We start from the raw sequence: 20,106 nt of genomic DNA, 5'->3' as shown, positions 1-20,106 counted from the left end.
CATGAAACTTTCGGGTTTATTTTTTATAATCAGTAAAACGTTAAAAAAATGAGCCATAAAATGTGTCATGCAAACGATTTCGGGCATTTGCTACCCTTGTGGGTGCTTAAAATGACAATAGAAGAAATGTGTTTCATGTATTTTCACCCTCATAGATCAAATATTCCAACAACTCCTGCGTTGGACTTCTTACGTCATTAACGTCAGGTAGTCCGATAAATTTAGTTTATATCTCTCAAGGGTTGATCAACAATCCGTTGATTTCTTCTTCAAAAATGACCATCTTTACGAATCTACACGAATAATAATCGCAAGTATATTAAAACAAAGGTTTTATCTGGCAAACCAAAACAATCAACTTGGCAACATTATAAAATGATAATGACATATTAAATGGAATGTCGGTTTCGGCTATTCCATTGTATCGAAAAATATTACGACTTAGCTGTGCGAACGTCTCATTTGCTGGCAATAGAATACATTTATTCATTTTCCGCGGGTTTGATTATTGTATTAATGCTTAATTATCAATTATCCTAAACTTTTGACATATGTATATACATATGTATATGTAGAAAAATATATAGTTGAACTAAGAGATAGCTTAAAACGATTTGATTAGAGAAAAGATAAAAGAAATAGTACAAATATATTCTTTGGTTGAGGGTTATCAAAACCAAACATGCTATAAGAACCAAATTCAAAGAATTCTTTAAAATTCTACAAACAAAAGTGTTCAAAAATAGAGTACAATATCTTTGCTCAAAAATACGAAAGTTATTGATTCCAATTATTTTTATTAAAACACTTTTAATTTCGGATGTTCTAGAGACCCATATAAAGATCATCTTTAGGAATTTCTAGCCTATCCATATATATACTATTTTATTTTATTATAATTATTATGAGTTGTTATTATTTGTGTGGTTTCTGCCATAGATTGGGCTGGTTAGTTGTGGTCATTGAAGGTCAAGGTTAATATGTCCACACGTTGTGTTTCGGGCCTAGTCTGTGCGTGTGTGCGTGTGTGTGCTTACTAAATAAATTATTGCAAGGCAATCGATAAATTTGTGTCCAAAAATGACATCATCAGCTGCTCCTGCTTTGGGCTCTACTTATACCTATTGCTGTTGTTTTTTGTCGTCAAACTAAACTTTTACTTGGCAATTTATATAATATTTATATGTGCACGCAGTGCGTTTGTTATGTGTATTTACCCTCAGCTGTTGGCAAGCAGCAACTGGCTGTTACCTCTTTTTTTACTCTTTCCTAGCCCGACAATTTATTGGCAGCCAAATCCACTCGAAGCAACCACCCAAACAGCTGGGTGAGGGGAAGTGGGGTTGGGGTTGGGTTTGGGTTTGGTAATGAGGCCTGTTGGCTTTTAGGCTTTTATGTGACCTCCTGCTGGTGTGTTATTATGTTAAGCACAACAAGCAATTAGGTGTCTGATTGTTTCGCTAACTCTCTGTGCTGCCATTGTCTCGACGTCTGGCTACACTTGTCGCTCAGATACAAATGTATCTGTGTATCCACATTTGCGATTATGTTCGAATGCTGCTGACATTCATGCGTATCTATTAATAACAGATATTTATGTATATGTGAAGAGTAGGTGTGCTTATGATTTGACACTTTCAATGTTCTACTTTAACGGGGTCATTTTGTTATTTATGCAATTGATTTTTCTGGCATTTAATTTGCAATCAAATTTAAATAATTTTGTATTAATTTGTCGAATGTTATTTAACAGATCTGTGTCTATTTTTATTTAATATAGTATAGGAACAAATATGCTAATCTCTTATATATATATTCCCTTTCCCAAGGCATTATAGTGATAAGCGGCATGATATATTTTGGGTTCGATTAAATAATGACATATATAGTATATTAATTTTTGCAACAACAGAGCCTAGTAGATAATGTAATAGAAATATATAGTTTCTTTTGCTTGATCTTTTGGTTTAGCAAAAAATGTTGTATACCAATTAATCGTATGGTTTATCTCTATATATAAAACTGTTTGTCCTGACTGACTGATTGAATGACTGACTGCTTGATTGGCGATCAAAGCAATGATCTTTATAAAATTTCAATTGAGACGTGTTTCAAGATTTTGAATAGAAGTCTTGTCTAAATATATATATTCAGCGAACTCTTATGTCTAATTCAGCAATATTTATTTACGATTCTCCAATAAGAAGTATCTACAAGTCGTGCTCTTGCATTATCTCAGTCGTTTAGTTCGTTAGTCGATTTAATGTGACAATTAGTTGGCATAGATAAAGTTTGCGTGCATTTCAGACTTTCTTTCAATGTTCTTTCTGGTAGGGAAATTGGTTGTTAGCGTCAACGGCATCCTGTCAATATGCATAGATTGCGTGTTTTGGCCACTTTTTCTTCTTCTTTTGTTTGCTTTAATAGATTTGAGCAAAAATGCACATCGCGAGTTTCAGTGATTGAGTGTTATGGGCTGTACATAATGCACGGCACACGATAGTCGTTCCGGGACTCTTAACAAATTTATAAACTGTACGTCATGGCATGTCAAATGTATGCTAATTGACAAGCTATACATAAACATATACATATATATATATAGATTGTATATAGTGTGTGTTTAGTATCTATAAAACTATTGATTGATTCGTTGCTTGGTTGCCTTTGCGTTGACTTCTATTGGCTTTTCTTAGCACAAGAGTTCTATTCAGGTCAATCAAGAGCTTAAGAGCTTAATGCAATATTAATTTGCTATTCGAAATTGTTAGCAAAATTCCCGTTAAACATCAGTTACTGTGCCAAACAGACAATCACCCATTCAAGCCACAATTCAGTGCCAAAAACTTGGCTTGACTTTCATCATTTGAATATGAATGTGATTCCGATTTGTTGACATTTCTCAATGCTACATGAAAACGAAATTGAATATAAGCAAACAAACATGCGAAATAACAATAAATAGCAGCTCTTGTTCTAGGAACTTGCACGACTTGGAAATACCCTGTTAAAAGTTTTCAATTGTCAAAATATAGACACGTACTCAGGTCTTTAGAATGTGATATACTGGATGCCTGACAAACCTCTACGTAGGAAATTTTAAGTCGCAAACGCTTAATAATTGCCAAATATCGATATTTATCGATTTCCTCTATATTCTATCTGTCGTTTATTAACTGACAAATGAAACTATAAATGAATGTCGATTTGAAATATGGTTTATCTATCGATTATTAACTGCCATGTTAAACTAGCATATCCAAACTGGATATCCATATTTATCGATTTGATCAAACTTAGACTGAATATCGATATTAATCGATTTGAAATAAATAGCCTCTATCGTTTATTATCTTCCTTATTTAACTAGGGTTGAATATCAATATTTATCGATTTTTAATTAATTTGATCAATCGTGAAAGACAGACGCAAGTATATATTACTTTTACTAAGATCAGTAATATAAAGCTTTGCTAAAATCTTCTACTCTCTTCTCACAACATCTGCACATTTTATTAAACCCCTTCTAACAACTTTGTATAGGGTACGCAAAGTACTCAAATGGCGTTATCTATCTCTCAAAATCAGTCTGTCAAATGCCCAGAACGATCCGCAGCCGTACAACTGTCTGTCTGTCGGACTGTCTGTCAGTCTGTTTGTCTGTCCCGCAGTCTTTGTGAGATCATCGTTGAATTATTTATTTATTGATGTTGTTGTTTTTTATTATTGTTGCTGTTGTCGTTGGCTTCGTTAGTTGCTGTCATTGTCAATATTTATTGTGTACTGCTCTTAACTTAAGCTTTAGCGGCTTTTTAATTGATGCCTAAAATGTGGTTACGACAACTTGAAAGAGCGAGCGAGCGAGAGAAGTTGGCGCCCCACCGAGTGTTATTGAAATTTGAACAGCGTTTTGTAATTTAAGCAGCGATAACAAGTTTATCGAAGTGAATATTTTTTCAAGTGCACACAAATTTTTGCACACTTTTCTCGACTGTTTTTTTTTTTTTGTTCAGGCAACACGACTTAACCCATAAAGCATATTTGGTTAGAATCTTCTTCAAAGCGAAAGACACCCACATGAAAGTGGGCTAAGATTTTGCAAAAGTTTTAGTTCTGACAGCTGCTGCGCATGTGGCACAGAAAATTATGGTAGGTTGTTTAAGAAATATGCAAAAAAAAAGTGTATCTTCCACTTAAGCTGATCCGTGGGCTGTCTTTTGAAATCTTTTTATGGTGTGGCTCTCTCTCTTTGAGGTTTTCTAGTTCCTCTTTTCTTTTTTTTTTTTTTTTGGGTGGTTTTTGGTTTATAGAATGTGGCAAAGTGCTTAATCATTTATTTGCGTTTGCTATCGCTATCTGCTGGGTTAGTGAATGATATTCATGGAATAAATAAACTTAAACGCTTTTTATTTCCCATATGTGTGTACATATACACACAATGAATATATGCTTATGTACCGTATCTTTATTAAAGACATGACGCAATTCATACCTTTGTGTATACCTAATAGCTCTCAGATACAATTTATGACATGCCACTGGCCATGTTGCCGATGTGTGTGAGTGAAGCTGGCAACCTGTGCAAATGCATTCAAGCGTCAAATATTTCATATGAGGTGTGCTCAGCGAATTGCAACGAACATATCTTTAATCGCATAAATTCTTAATTTGCCGATCAACTGTCGCCCACAGGTGTAAACTCGCGGGAACACACCTCACCGAACCGAGTTGAGTGTAAATAAAACTTAACAACGAATTTAAACAGTTGATATAATAATTATTTAAATAGCTCTACTAAAAACAAGTTGTTTCTAAATGTTCACAGAATTTTTCAAGGGTTTATACATTAAATGACACCACAAAACTTGAGGAAATAGATTGGAAGATATTCTTAGGCATAATTTAATGAGCTGCTCAAAGGGCAATGGAATTTTTAAGAAAACTTTTTCTGTCCTAAGAGCAATGGTAGTTTTAGGAACTCATTTTGATTACATATTTTCATATGTATTAAAAAATTGTCTTGCCATTTAAATAAATGATTTATCTTATTATAAGCTTGTAAATGATGAGTTTGATGAAAATATCTTGGAAAATAGAATATTTTGCCATACTAGAATCTACATTTCGACCAATCGTTCCTGTGGCAGGTATACGATATAGTGGACCAAATTTGGTTTGGTCAAGATATCTGGAAAAACAAAAAAGTTGTCCATACAACAACCTACTTTTCGATCTATTGTTCCTATGTAAGCTATATGATAAAGTAGTCCGATCCAACCGTTGCCGATATATGTATTTCCTGCAACAGAAATGCGGAGTTATGTTTAAAGGTGATAGCTTTAAAACTGAGAGAATAGTTCGCATAGAAATAGACGGACATGGCTATATCGACTCGGCTGTTGATGCTGATCTAGAACATATATACTTTATGGGGTCGGAGATCTCTCCTTCACATTGCTTGAAACAATTTTAATACCCTCTACTATAAAAATACTGTTAGTAATTATGTAAGATTAACATAAATCTTAAACATTTTAAAGCATCTTGATTTCTGTGCAATAAACTCGGCAAACACTCGCCGCAGCGGCATTTTAAAGAAAATAAACAATTATTTATAGCCGCGGAAATGCTGCACATTCCTACATACGGCATATCCGTTAGCATATGGTTAATATCTTCCAAAAACCATATATACCATTTTAATCCCCCCGCAGTCACCCTTGGGCTCGCAACTCTTTGGGCAGACGCATTTACAACATGTTCGATGGTATTTTGTTTATGCAAATGCGAACAATTTTGTGGCTTTGTGGGGGAAACCCAAACAATTGGGCTGTGCATAAACGTAAATAAACCATTTTTACACATTATTTGCACATTTTTAAAGTTTGTAATTGCTTTTCTATTCGTGTGTGTGTTTGTGTGTGCAACTAGGCCAACTCAGACATAACGGAGACAGCTTCAAACTTTTACTAACTGTTTCTGCAACTTTTACTCTTCTGCTGACTTTCAGTAAATGTTTCACAAAGTTTTTCACGCCTAATAAAATTGTTAAAAAAAATATACAAATATCGTTAAAAGTTTGCAACTTAAATGTAGATATATTTCTATTCAGTTAAGCACAATTTAACTGCGCAGAGCTCATTAGAGCAGCCGAAAAAAAGCGTAAATAATAATCAGCTGCCGCCGCATCATTATAATTATGTTCATTAACTTACTGACTGAGTGAACCATTGAAAAATATCTGTATACAAAAGACTGCGGTTCGACTTTTTTGTTTTTTGTTATTGTTTGTTTTCTTTTTCGGTCGTTCTTTGAATAATTTATGTTGCTTGGTCTTAAGCTTTGCCCGTGGGTTATTATACCCTAAACCCATTCAAAATGTTTAACAAGGGTATACTGTTTTTGTGTAAATGTATGTAACAGGACGAAAGTATTTAAAGTATTTGATATTCTTGGTCAGATTCTATAGCCAAGTCGATCTAGTCTTGTCTGTCCATATGTATGAATGCAAGAATCTCACAATCAATAAGAGTTAGAGACTAGAATCGTAAGTCCTCCTAGCGCCCGCGCAGTACGAGCTTGTTTCCGATAAGCGATAACTTGTCCCGTTTCTAAGCAATCGATAAAAATCTAAATCCTGTTGCTTGAGCAAAACTCTTAGGTTTTAAGAGCTAGAGTTTCCAAATTTTACATGTAGCTTCTAGAATAGTATAATATACATACATATATATATCAAGTATATTCCATTTTATTGCTATCGTCACCCCCCCCCAGCCTTTACCTAGAGCTGCATTTGGTGTTGGTTGTAAAAGGTTCAGGGTATCCCCTATTCGGGAACTCCCGACCAGAGCATTCTTACTTATTTTCTTAAGCATTTTCAGCGTTTTTGTTTCTTTGCCTTGTCGATCGGTTTTTTACATGGTTAGAAATTGAAATTTACAAGATACCCAGAAGTCAATCAACCTAAACGCTTCTGTCGTTTATATAGGTCCTAACCCACATTTCTCTGTTAATTGTTCTTAGCATTTCGCCATGGTTTGTGTGTGGCTCGATCGTGTGTAAATATCGAATATTTCTCTGCTCTCACTTTTTATTTCCATTTGAATTAGTTGCCTAATTGTTTTAGGTAAAGCTAAACAATTATAATTGCGTTTATATTTAATTATAGGTTATTTCCGCCTGCCCTAAATCTTCTGTGTACTTAATTTTTTTACGAACAAATGCAATTCTTGCATAAGTTTACAGCTTGAAATTCAATTTTTGGGATAATAAGTAGTTGTTTTTATTTATTTACTGTATCTACAGTCACGCCTCACAAAAGTTTTAGGCAAAAGCTAGTGTAAATTGTTGTAAATAAATTAAAAAGTATATGGCACATTTTAAGCCTGAACTTTTATTAGTTGTGACTTACGTACTTAAAAATTATTTGCCTTGACAAGACATATAAATGAGGCCTAACATAAAACTACCGAAAAAAAATAAAAACTTATGGACATAGTTTCCTTCCTTTATATATTTGTAATCAGAGCTGATACTAAAAATCTTCAGCTTACCGATGATTCCTTTACTTTCGCGTTTCTTGTTTATTTTTTTTATTTTTTATTGTATGTAGCTTTAATTTGTGCTATCTGGTATTTGGTTTCAAGTGCATTCTTCTTTCTTATCTTTGCAACAATTAGCGAAAGTATTTGTTGATTAGAAACATTTATAATGCACACACGAATTGTGATTTTACAGAACAATGAACAACAAACAATAAACTTATCAACATTTTTGGGTATACATTTATTTTTGGAATCACACCATACGTATATAGAGTTGCGTACACATACACATATGCATATACATATGTACACTTAATTGTTAACTAGTTTTCAAATCAGAAAATAAAAACAAGTAAATGCCGATAAAGCTATAACCGCTTTTGGCTGACTTTAATTTATTCCCATTGCGTCGGTTTTTGGAACACCAAATTCAGGTTTAATTAATTTGCAAGACGAGTAGGTAGCCAGGCAAAAATTTTGGCGACAACAACTTTATTTTGGACATCAAATTTGTGACCATCAAAATAAATATACACACATGTGTGTGGAAGCTGGACAAAATTCATTTTTGGCCTTAAAATAATTTAGAGAATTAGAGAACAATTTTTCATTGTTGCCCTATTGAGAAATTTCCTTTGTTAGTGTTGATTTTTTAATAAGCTTATGTAAAAACTTATTTCAAATCTCGTTCTTGAAAATTATATATTAATAAACAAGTTACGAGTAAAACCAGATAATATCTTTAAATGCAGCTTTTAGAATTGAGAATTAACGATTTAAGAATGTTTTTCTAGATGATAATTAACTTGTCCCATTAATTATTTAATTGTTAAAGACATGTATTTGGTGTAGAACTTAATACATAAAATACTTAAAACTATTAGAAACCTCTTTAGTTTATTGCAGATACGTTTTGATATAAATGTCAAGTTCATTTTCTTGATTTGCTTTCATTTTCTTGGGTGTGAGATATATTAAGATAAGTCTGCAAAATGTTGCAATTTCATTGCTTAAATCTTATTCAATATTAGATATACCTATTCGTATATATAGAGATGGATATATACTATGCTTGTGTGACTTTCAGTTGCTTGCAAATCGCTCAACCTTGAACTAATTTCTATTTAAATAATCTCTTGTCAAGTTTTCATCTGCAGAAAATTGCGTCACACGCGCAGCTTGAACACAATTTATTTGAAAATTTTAAGAAAAAAACAAATTTTTCTAATTATCATTTATTTGAACGCGTAATCAAATTTGCCATGCATTGTAAATTGCGGCAACAATTATTTACAAATTGTTGACATTCGAATGCAGCACAAGTCTGTCAAATTACTCGAGATTTTGTATGTTTGTTTGTTTGATTCTCCATAATTTGATTTGTACAAATTGCAGAAAGTTTTCCATTTTGAAAAATGTTGGTATTTTGTTGCGGGAAATCTATTTCTGTTGCATATTATAGACATGCGTTTGGCCAGCCGCCAATATTTGAGAGAAAGACCACGCACTATGTCATATTTGTTTTGTGCCGAAACAGGGATTTCGGGGTACGATTTTGATGGGGCATGATGGGTATGCTTGGACAGCTGCCGCTTTATGACAGCCAAGAAGCCATTCGGCTAGCCATCAGAGCTGTACTCTTCCCCAAAAATGAATCACAGCCATAGGCAAATGTATGTGTACCTATATTTATTGTTCTTTGTCCGTTTTTGATTTGTTAATTATTTACAAATTGCTGTTTTTTAATGCATTGTTTATGCTTTCAATTCGGTGTGCTAAGGATTAAATGGAGGTAATCAAGAAAATCTGTTGAAAATGAGTAAATGTTTATGTTAATAAATTGCGCGCGTTGCTTGACGCACAAGGGAAAAGGTTAATAACATTTTATATTAATTATTACAAAGGTGAGTTTTAAAAGTTCAATTTTACAGCGTATCTGAGCTGTTAGCATTTGGGGCCAACATGATGTCATCGTTGTGTTAATTTCAGTTAATACACACTCTAAATTACTGATAATTCAATTAATGCAAACATTAGCTACATGTGTCGGCAACTTTCTGACCTGGCTATCCACTTACTGGGCAAATGTATCTTATCGCTTGTCTTTAGACGGTATCTTGTTTGTGGGCGTCGCCTTTCAATGCCGCCGTCTTCGGCGACTTGGCAGGCAATTTTCGCTTGTCTTACGTTTAATTACAATAACATCGAAACTGTATACACAATTTTCTTATGTTTTCCTTTCGACATTCACGTTTTTTTTTTTTTCATTTTCATTGCAGAGGAGCAAGAACGTGTGCAGAAGAAGACATTCACTAATTGGATTAATTCATACCTATTGAAGGTGAGTTATTTGTTTTTTTTTTCAATGTCTTCGCATCAGTTTAATCGATGCGAAGCTCAATTTATTTTGTTATCTACATTCTCTGGCATTGAAATTTGCATATCGCTTTGCATATCAGCTAAAAACAAAACGTGCGAATTCGGGAATTGCGCACGGCCATGAAAATTACTTGTTGAGAAGGGGCGGAAGGGGTGTCTCAGCCCCGTTTATATTTCAGCGTTAAAAATTTTGCATCAATAAATTATATAATTTTATTTAAATTGCCGCGCTGGCCTGTGAGTTGGCCAAGATACTTTTGCGTGCACCAAACTGGCAATTGGCAATTGTCAATGCCAAGTTCAGTTAGATTTGCAGCTGACAAGCGACCGTCTTCTAGCCCACTTTCACCTTGCCATATCCTTTCTAATTTAAACACCTAACAGCGCCAATTTTGCGTTTATCCATTCACTTTGTTAATTGCCAGACATAACGAGCCGAGTTACAGCTGTCAACTGAGGCGCCGCCAGCTCGATGTCAGGACTGGATCATGGCCAGACAAGTGTACAAATTATTTTGAAATGTATATATGGTAATTTAGCTGGCCATAGGAGGCATATGATAAATTAATTCGATAGACTCATAAATATACACTGCCTGCAAAAATTTTAGAAGTAAAAATGATCTACTTGAAAGTACTCGACTAGGAGATACAGGGTGCCCAGAGTCGAGCTAACTTAACAAACATCAAATGATTTTGAGCGATATTATGGAAATGGGACGAGACATATAAAGAAATAATAATCGTAAATAAAATCTGAAGACTGTCTTTTGTAGTTATGGAGATCAACGCGTTCACATAGCCGCACAAACCGACTCATCTCTTCCTCCTGATCCAAAGTAAATGTATGCATATACTTTATTTGGTCGGATGTATGTATATAATTTATATGCTCGGAGATACTTCTTTCTGTCTGTTTCATTCATTTGCACAAAAACCTTATGCCATTGGATGGCATACAAATTTCAAACTTAATGAAATTTTATTAAGTTATCTTTAAAACTGAGACTAATTTGCACCGAACCAAACAGATAGACATACGGTAGACTAATTTTGCATGGTATACTATAATATTTAGTTTTAAAATCTGAAGACTAGCTTTAATAGTTTCCGAGATCAACACAGATCACACAGGCGGACAAACCGACCCACCTTTTCATCCTGATTAAACTTATACGTATATACTTTATGTAGTCGGAGATACTTTCTCCTGCCTGTTTCATATATTTGCAGAAAAACCTGATAGTATAGCGAATATACAATTTTTGCCACGCCCACAACCACACCGACAAATCGCACAAAATCTACAGTGTATAATTATTTAATTTATCCGCTGAAAACTTCTTAAAAAATGTAAACATATAAAATATTATTACCACGCCCACTTCGAGCAGTCGAAATTAAGAACAATTTTTCCACCTGCTCATAGCAATTATTACACCTGAAACAGAGCATTTCGCAGTCATGAGATGCCGACTGGTTGATTCTACAAATCTTAATTAGAGAGCAACATTGATTTATTTATACTTTAGTAGATCCCCAATAAATTTCAAGTAAATGAAAGGGGGTACTCACTGTACACACCCACAAAATTCAGTTAAAGCGAGTCATGCTCGTGTCGGGCATTGAGTTGTCAGCCGGAGGGCACATGGCTAAAGAAACATGCCCGAAAAATTCGGCAAGCGACAATGTGACAGGCGTGTGATGTTGCTATTGTTATTGTCAGTGTTATTGTTGTTCATGTTGGCTTGAGCGCCTAAATTAGTTAATAAATTTTAATCAAATTCTGTGAACAATGACCACAGCGTGTATTCGGGTCGCCAACTGAATGAGCGACTGCGTGACGTAACTGGTTCACCTTGAACCGAAATAGTTAGACGAAACTTGAATTTTTCTTGTTTTTGATCCACCTTTTTTGACGCACTGTCAAATGCTTCCAGCTACAAATTGTATGAAAGAAGATGTACTAGTATCTGTTGGATACACACGCAGTTAGGTAGGTGTTGGCACTCGAGGCGCAAATTGACGGATGCTCAATAAACAAATATAAATTTAAAAAAATAATAAATTACATTTAGTTAGCACGTCGCACAGGCAACATTCTTCTCATGTGTATCGACAAGCTCATATGTATTGCCTGCGTTGAAAATGTGCTAATGAAGTGTTGTGCAATTGCGAAAAAGAAAAAGTATTGAACAAATTGCTGTTGTCATTTTGCATACTAAATGACTCATTTGCATATTGCATAACGGGCTACAGTTCTGCAGTTGGCGAAAAATATGACTTCAATCAATGATCTCATGACCTGCCCACGCTTTTTATTAAAGGTTCCCCATTTCCTTGGCACGTCTGCAATAAATTTCAGTGCTGTCAACGCGCGAGAAGCCAAAAAAAGCTAAACATTTTTTTAAAGCTAAATTTTAGGTACAGCAAGAATCTTTTTCTTTGGATATCTCGTGCTCTTCGTAAAATAGGAAATAATGCATTAGTAATTTATAATTTTTTTTTCCATAATAACGAACTGTTGTTAATTTATGATTGAAGCAATAATTTCTGCACCTACTCATTACCATAGTAATGCCAACTTTATGTTGAAAATATTTTTATAAAATTACCCAAAAGCACTCAACTAGGCGACAGTTACATATTTCCTCACATACAGCCTATCAAGAATATTCCAAAATCTTTTTTAATGTAAATAAATTCATAATTTCATTTGCGTATAGTTTTCACGACCTTTCGTTCCAAATTGGATGTTTTTATCTCCTATGTTCCTAAATACAGACGGCTAGATCGAGGCAATGCTGAAAATATCCACAATTTGGCAAGACCCTTTTTGCCTTTTCTTAACTTCAAACACCCATGGGGCAAAAAGGCGTATTTCTCAGCACTGGCCGTATGTATCTGCAACTCCTTTTATTGCCAGTCACTTTGTCGAATGAACGCTTTACGACTCTGCTTCTCTGTGTTTGGCTGACTTATCGAGTTGCATTGCCCGCAATGGCATTCAAAGCCTGTGGAACTGGTTTTATGGCCGGCCGGCAAAAATTTTGTACATATGCTCGGGCCAAAGATATATGTATGTACAAGAAATGCCGGCTCACGTCTGCAGATTGAAGTTGTATTAAAAGATAACACATTAGAAAATGTCGAGTGCTCTAAGGAAAAGTGCATTAAATCAACGTTCGGGCTGAAAGTAAGTCAGTGGGCGTTGCATATTGTTTGCGTGGGCTGCGGATTGTCGGTTGGGGCTTGTGCGGGTTAATGGCAGCTAACGCTGACGCTGACGCTGCCGCTGCCACTCCGGGCCAGGTTAAGACTGTCCGGGCCACACATGCAACGGAACTGTTGCTGTCATTAATGCAGCATTGTTGCCTGTCTATGCTCCGAGCACATTTTTTATAGGCCAACGCATGTCTGGCTATGAACTTGGCTTGCAAGTTTCTATTTTTTTCTTTTGTTTAACATTTTGCATGCTTTGAGCTAGAGTCGGTCCATGTTGCCAGCGGCTTGTGGAATTTCTCGCATTGGCAAATTCCATGGACGTCTCGGGTGCGTGCCCAGCAGTTGACTTTAAGCTTGTTCTTAGAACCAACGCACAGTAGACAATTGCAAAGAGTTGGTTTGCCTACCAATACCATATGACGATGGCATGATAAATGTTTGCTTAGCGCTCAAATAATGCAAAGTTCTTGACTCTGTGCGCTAGATGATATCTATTTATATTCTGCAGAGGTTTAGGTAGGTAAAACTGAACCGTGTTCATGCTGAAAGAGTTGGTGCGTAGCTCAATCAACCGCAGAAAAAATATATAAGTTTTAAACAACAAACTTCATACGTTACTCTATCTGGTTTAACTCATCATTTTACGGATTGGGTATAATTTTTAAAATTCTCTTAGTTTTCCACTCATTTTCCACTCGTGAATTTGTAAAACTGTTAATAATTCAGCGTTTGAATAGTTTTCAAAAACTATTCAATTGAAAACATTTTTTTTTATATAGGTAAAATATGTTTTGAATGAGTATTTCAAGAGATCTTTAAAAAGTATTTTTAAATCGATTGAATGGGTAACCAACAAATAATTTCTTTAACAACTTTTCATCCACTTTCCACATAAAAGTATTGATTTTTCTAAAATACAATTATTGTTTAGGAAACTGATTTTTTAATATAGCTACATAGAGAACTGAGAAAAATGATACTGCAAGGGAACCTAAACTTGTAAAACCAATTTCATATACATAGTGTTAAGATAAGGGATCAAACAGAAGAAAGAAAATTGTTGACGCCAGCAAGAAACAAACATGACAAGACAGAAAGCTGTTATAAAAGTTTGACACAATTGCCAGACAACACCAAAAGTTGTGCAGAGTTGTGGAAATTGTGGCGTTTGCCGAGAAACAAGCGGAAATACAGAAATTGAATTCGCATTGTAAGTAGCATAGTTTCTTGAAGAAGAAGTTGCATTAAAACAAAACAGAACCAACAACTTTTGCGACTCGAAACAGACAAAAACTTTGCCCGTCATTTGCATGTCCGCAACAGTTGAGGCCAAGTATTCACAAACTATTTGGCTTGATTTTCGCTCAACCAAACGGGCAAAGGCTCAATTAAATTGTACACTCAAATTATAGTGCCTGGCTGGGCTCGAATTGCTTTTGTTTTCGTCGGTCGGTGCCATTTCCGCCGTAATGTCATTAACTTAAATTGCAATCTTTGCGGTGAATCCGGCTTAAATGCCGGCGCGTGCCACTCGACAATTTGTCTGGCAAGGCAGCTAAACAAATTAACGCAATGCCTAACCATATCAACTATTTAAATTAATTAAATGCATTTTACGTTAATTATTTATCTGCTTTTCTGTCGGCTCCTAGCGACAAAAGCGAAATCGTTTCTCGACAAATTCGTCCGTGTTCGATTTGATTAATTAGACGCATTGGCGAAATCGTTTCACTATTTACGCTTCATAAATTACATTGATTGAGTTATGCATTACATTTTTGACTGCACAACATGTGCAGTACATATACTTACATTAACTATATACATATATATAAATATATACATATATATGTTTGCATATTCATTATGCACATACTTAATGTGCTCATAAAAAGCCCATTAAATGCTGCAACAAAAGGCACTTCAAAGTCGGTGTCGACGTCTGGTCATTTGGCTTTAGTGCTCATTAAATCATGCACATGTGTGTAAACTCATAAATATATATATATATGTATGTATATACCAACACATATAAATACATAACATTTTCAATCATTTTCCCATAAACCAAACTTATTCATAAATGTGCGTGCATTTTAATTTTGCTCGCTTTCCGAATCGCAAACTTATTGAATTACATGTCTGATTCTGGCTATTCTTATGTAAAACATTTATAAAACATTACTTATTGAAAATGGGCAGAAATGGGTATGTTTATTTCATTTTTATGTATGTAACAAGGAGTGGGAGGCTTCTCCGATCCTAGAAAGAAAATATTGGTCAGGCCCAACAACTGATTCAATTTACCCATACCATACCATACCAAGTCTGTTGGTATGTCCGTCTCTACGTCTATATAAGCTCGGAAACTTTAAGATTTAGGGAACTGAAATTTAGAACGTAGGACCCATATTTCAAATATTCGATAATTTGTACCGATATCAAGCTATCGATAAGAGTATATCTCGCAGCCGTAAAGAGCTAAAACTAGCTAATGCAAAATGTATCTCTGTTTTTGAAAACCTCCCTCCATGCCACACAAAATTTAAAAACGGAAAACGCACTTTAAGATATGTAGCTTTGGGTTTTGAACAAATTTATGTGTCATCCTTAAGGACAGAATATTTCATAAGGATCTCATCATAAACACCGAAGTTAACAAAGAATGTATTTTCTGTAGTGTGGGGCTTAGTTAGGAATAAACAGAAACGTGGTATTCTGTATAAGTTTAACTAAAATTCATCAATTAAATCTCTAATAATAATAAATAATTGAATTTGAAATAAACATTCTCATTCTTTCTTTTTAGCGAGTTCCACCGCTTCGTATTGATGATTTAATCAATGATTTACGTGATGGTACGAAACTCATTGCACTGCTCGAAGTTTTGTCCGGCGAACGATTGCCCGTGGAGAAGGGACGCGTCTTGAGACGTCCACATTTCCTTAGCAATGCGAATACGGCCCTACAATTTTTAGCCAGCAAACGCATCAAATTGGTCAATATTAATCCCGCAGATCTGGTGGATGGGAGACCACCAGTTGTGTTGGGTCTGATATGGACGATCATATTGTACTTCCAGGTGAGCGAGAATCCTAAACGAACTATCAGTTATATTTAACAAACACACAGTGCACAATTTCTCACCAAAAATTGGAGCACTAGAACAAAATAAATTGGTTGCTAGCGGTACACTTTGTCACCCTGATTTTAGACCACCAACTTATGAATCACCAAATAGCTATTCACAATGCCAATTATAAATGTAATTAACCCTCTATATCTTCTTTTTTGTACTTTATTTAAAAATAATTTAAAAAAAAAAATAAAAACTAAAATCTGAATCGAACAAAAAAAAAAACAAGCTTCGTAAAAAGAGGCGGAAAAACTTAGTTGTAGTTATAAATTATGCGCCACAGGTAGGTTGAGATCGTTGTAAAGAGTTGTTGGTGTTGTCCCACATACTTTCATATTTTTCTTTTTGGTAGTTCAATTCTTAAGTTGGTAGTCCCAATTATTAAAGCACCCAAAACTTATGATTTGACCATTGAGTGTCTTTGATTGACTTTTGTGGTATATTTTTCTAACCTTGAACCTTTCAACTTTCACAGATCGAGGAGAATAGCCGCAACCTAGAATATTTGGGTCATGGTATTGGCGGTTCGGTTAGCTCCCTCGACAGTGTTGGCAATCACAAGGCTGGCGGTGATCTTAGGGCTGAGAAATGGAAGCAAGGCGCCAAGAAAACGCTACTCAACTGGGTAACAAATGCCTTGCCAAAGTGAGTATATATAGAAAATCTAACTATATATTATGATTCCTAATGATTGCATATTTATTCCTTGCAGAGACATTGGTGTGGAGGTTAAGGATTTCGGCGCCAGCTGGAGAGATGGTGTCGCCTTCCTCGCACTTATCGATGCAATCAAAGCGAATCTGGTTAATTTAGCCGAGCTAAAAAAGACCAGCAATCGTCAGCGTTTGGAGACAGCTTTCGATGTGGCCGAAAGCAAATTGGGCATTGCCAAACTATTGGACGCTGAGGATGTGGACGTACCCAAGCCGGATGAGAAGAGCATAATGACATATGTGGCGCAATTCTTGCACAAGTATCCTGAACCAAAGGTAAGCATATCTAAATATAGAAAACTTTTCGAAGAAAGTTTAAAGCAGACGTGTTGAAAAAATTTACGAAATTCACCGCATTGGATGAAAAATGAGTGGAAAATAGTTAAGATTTGTCCAAAAAAACCAGCCCTAATGAATGCATATAGTAGCAGATCTTCAAAATATATTCTAACTAATTTGTATGTTATTTTTTAGGGTGCATCCCGCGACGAGTCGCATGTGCAACAAGAAGTGGATGAATTGCGTCGTTTCCTTTTGGAAAAGACCACCGAATACGAACCGATGGTAATGATGAGTTCGTTCCCACGTGATTTTGGTGAATATCTGCTGGCACGTTCTGAAGTCGATGCACATTTGCCTGCTTACAACCGCCTCAAGCAATTGATTGAGAGCCAGAGCGGTTTTCTGCAGGTCTCACGCCAGGCGTGGGATCAGATCAATGAGCTGTGGCAGCGTCTACAATACCAGATGATGTACTGGCTCTGGCTATTGGACGCCGAGCTGCCTGGCGATTTCGGCACTGTGGGCAAATGGCTCGCCGATGCCGAGAAATTGCTCATGGACAACGATATACCCAATGCGATGAATGAGGAGACAGCCGCTGTGATCAGTAGAAAGCTGGAGGAGCATAAGCTGTTCTTTGCCGATTTGCCGCGCATTGTGGCCATGTTTGACAACGCCAAGCGCTCGCCCCAGGCCCATCAGGTGCCATTGGAGCAGCTGCGCAACATGGAACGACGTCTGCAGGAGGTTGGACCCAAGGCCGCCGAGCGTAGAATCCGCTTGAAATTCCTTGAGCACAAATGCTGCCTGATTGCCTTCCTCAATCTGGTGGAGAACAAAATGCGTGGCTGGACCGGCAAGTACGGTCACGAGGAGAAGGTAGCCCAACAGCTGGAGCAGTATAAGAACTTCGTGTCGCGCAACAAGATCTTCCAAGAGTTCCAAAAGGCATTCGTTGACATGCAACAGGTGGTCGAGGAGTATAAGCGTGAGGGCAATGTTGCCCGCAAGGACATCAACGAAATTGATCGCTTCATGTACGACACCGAGGAGCGCTGGAAGCGTGTCTCGATGGAGCTGAAATGCTGCCAAAATTCTCTCGAGGAGGTGGTGAATTGTTGGCGCAACTGGAATCAATTGGCGCCCAGCTGCGAGGAATGGCTGCTGTTGGCCGAGCAGAAACTGAACCAAAGCGAAGACGATCGCTTAGAGTTCTTCCAGGACATCACCGTGTGGAAGGATAAATTCGATGGCCTGGCCAATGCCGCTAACTATTTAATTGCATCCTGTGAGGAGCCCATCGCTCAGCAGCTGCGTCAGCGTCATGGCGCCCTAGCCGAGCGCTTCGAGCGCCTCTTCGCCAATACCAAGCAATATATGCACGCTGGCGATATTATACGGTCGCGCCAGGAGTACAAGTCTGGCATTGAGAAGCTGTCCAGGTGGCTGCGTGGCGCGGAGAGCGTGCTAGATCAGCGCCAAGTGCTGGGCAACAGCGAGCAAATACGTCGCTATGGCGAGCAATTGCAGCAGCTTGCCAGCGAGATCGATGACAACGAGGAGCTATTCAAGACCATCAGTCGCACCTTCCAGTCGCTCATACAGGATCTGTCGCGCGACGAGGTCGACAAAATGATGAAGCTGCTGAAGCAGGAGAAGGAGTCGCTGGTGCGCATACGCGCCCAAATGCCCGCCAAGCTGCATCTGTTCCATCAGCTGCAAATTCAACAGGAATCACTCGAGGCGGGCCAAAAGGAAATTCATCAATGGCTGACCGAAGCCGAGCAGCTGCTGGGCACCCACAATCTGGCCGGCGGACGTGAATCAATCAATGAGCAACTGCACAAGCATAAGACCTACTTTTCGCGCACCGTCTATTATCGCTCCATGCTGGAGAGCAAGAACAAGGTGTTCCAGAATTTGGTTAAAGCTGTGGCGGCCGATGATAAGATCGATACGGCTCCAGCGGCACAACAGATGCAGCAGCTGAACGAACGCTTCAATTATGTCATACAGAATGCAGGCAAATGGGAGCAGCGTTTGGGCGATGCAGCTGGTGGTTGGAGTAATTTTAAGGATAATGAACGCGTCGTTAACGAGTGGCTCACACGGGCCGAGTCCATGCTCGTTGAGAAGCACATTGAGTCAAAGACAACAATTGAGACCCAAAAGTACTTCTTCGAGCAGGTCAACGATCGCTGGATGAACGATCTGGTGCAATCGGCACAGCAGCTGCTGACAACGCTGCCCAGCCAGGAGCAACCGGCTGTGGTGCAAAGTGTGGAGCAGCTGCAGTCTCGCTGGAAGAATGTGCTGGGCCAAGCGCCATTGCATCTGCTCAAGCTGGAGTTCCGTCTGGACGAGAATGCCTTCTATCAATCGTTGAAGGATGTTGAGAAGGAGCTGCAACTGGAACAGCAGGCTCTCAATCGCAATGAAGACGTGGACTCCATTCTGCAACGTAATCAGCAATTCCTGCTGCAACAGGACGCGGTGCCACGTTTGGAGAAGTGCTTGCAGAACATGCAGCGTCTGGCCCAAGCGCACAGACAACAGCAGCCCGGTGATATTAGCCTGGATCAAGCCTATGATAATGCCAACGCTCAGTGGCAGATAATGTCCAGCAGATTGGCCGATATGCGTCAGACGTTGCAGCAAATACCTGCCCAATGGCAGGGCTATCATCTGAAATTCACTGAGATGATCAACTGGATGAACAGCGTAGATCAGAGCCTTAAGAACATTGTTAACGAGGTCAACAGCATGGAGGAGTTCGAAAAGGAGAAGGTTGTTTTCCAGGTGAGTTGAATGCTTATCGCCCACGAAAA

General features: G+C 37.3%; 1 protein-coding gene across 12 annotated transcripts in view; it reads left to right on the top strand.

Moving 5' to 3' along the window:
• Positions 1-20,106, top strand: part of Msp300 (Muscle-specific protein 300 kDa) — a 124,157-nt gene that overhangs the window by 17,515 nt on the left and 86,536 nt on the right. For all 12 annotated transcript variants that reach the window (XM_064683230.1, XM_064683238.1, XM_064683294.1 and 9 more), the window contains exons 2-6: positions 9,824-9,885; positions 15,957-16,229; positions 16,759-16,928; positions 16,996-17,272; positions 17,471-20,077. In XM_064683230.1, coding sequence (XP_064539300.1) covers positions 9,824-9,885; positions 15,957-16,229; positions 16,759-16,928; positions 16,996-17,272; positions 17,471-20,077 — 3,389 coding nt within the window. The remainder of the gene's footprint in view (positions 1-9,823; positions 9,886-15,956; positions 16,230-16,758; positions 16,929-16,995; positions 17,273-17,470; positions 20,078-20,106) is intronic.

Source organism: Drosophila montana, unplaced genomic scaffold, assembly GCF_035044405.1.
Source record: "Drosophila montana isolate Dmon_TW-CO22-7 unplaced genomic scaffold, ASM3504440v1 contig_1409_1, whole genome shotgun sequence".
NCBI classification, from domain to species: Eukaryota; Metazoa; Arthropoda; class Insecta; order Diptera; family Drosophilidae; genus Drosophila; species Drosophila montana.
This window is presented reverse-complemented; position numbering and strand designations above follow the sequence as displayed.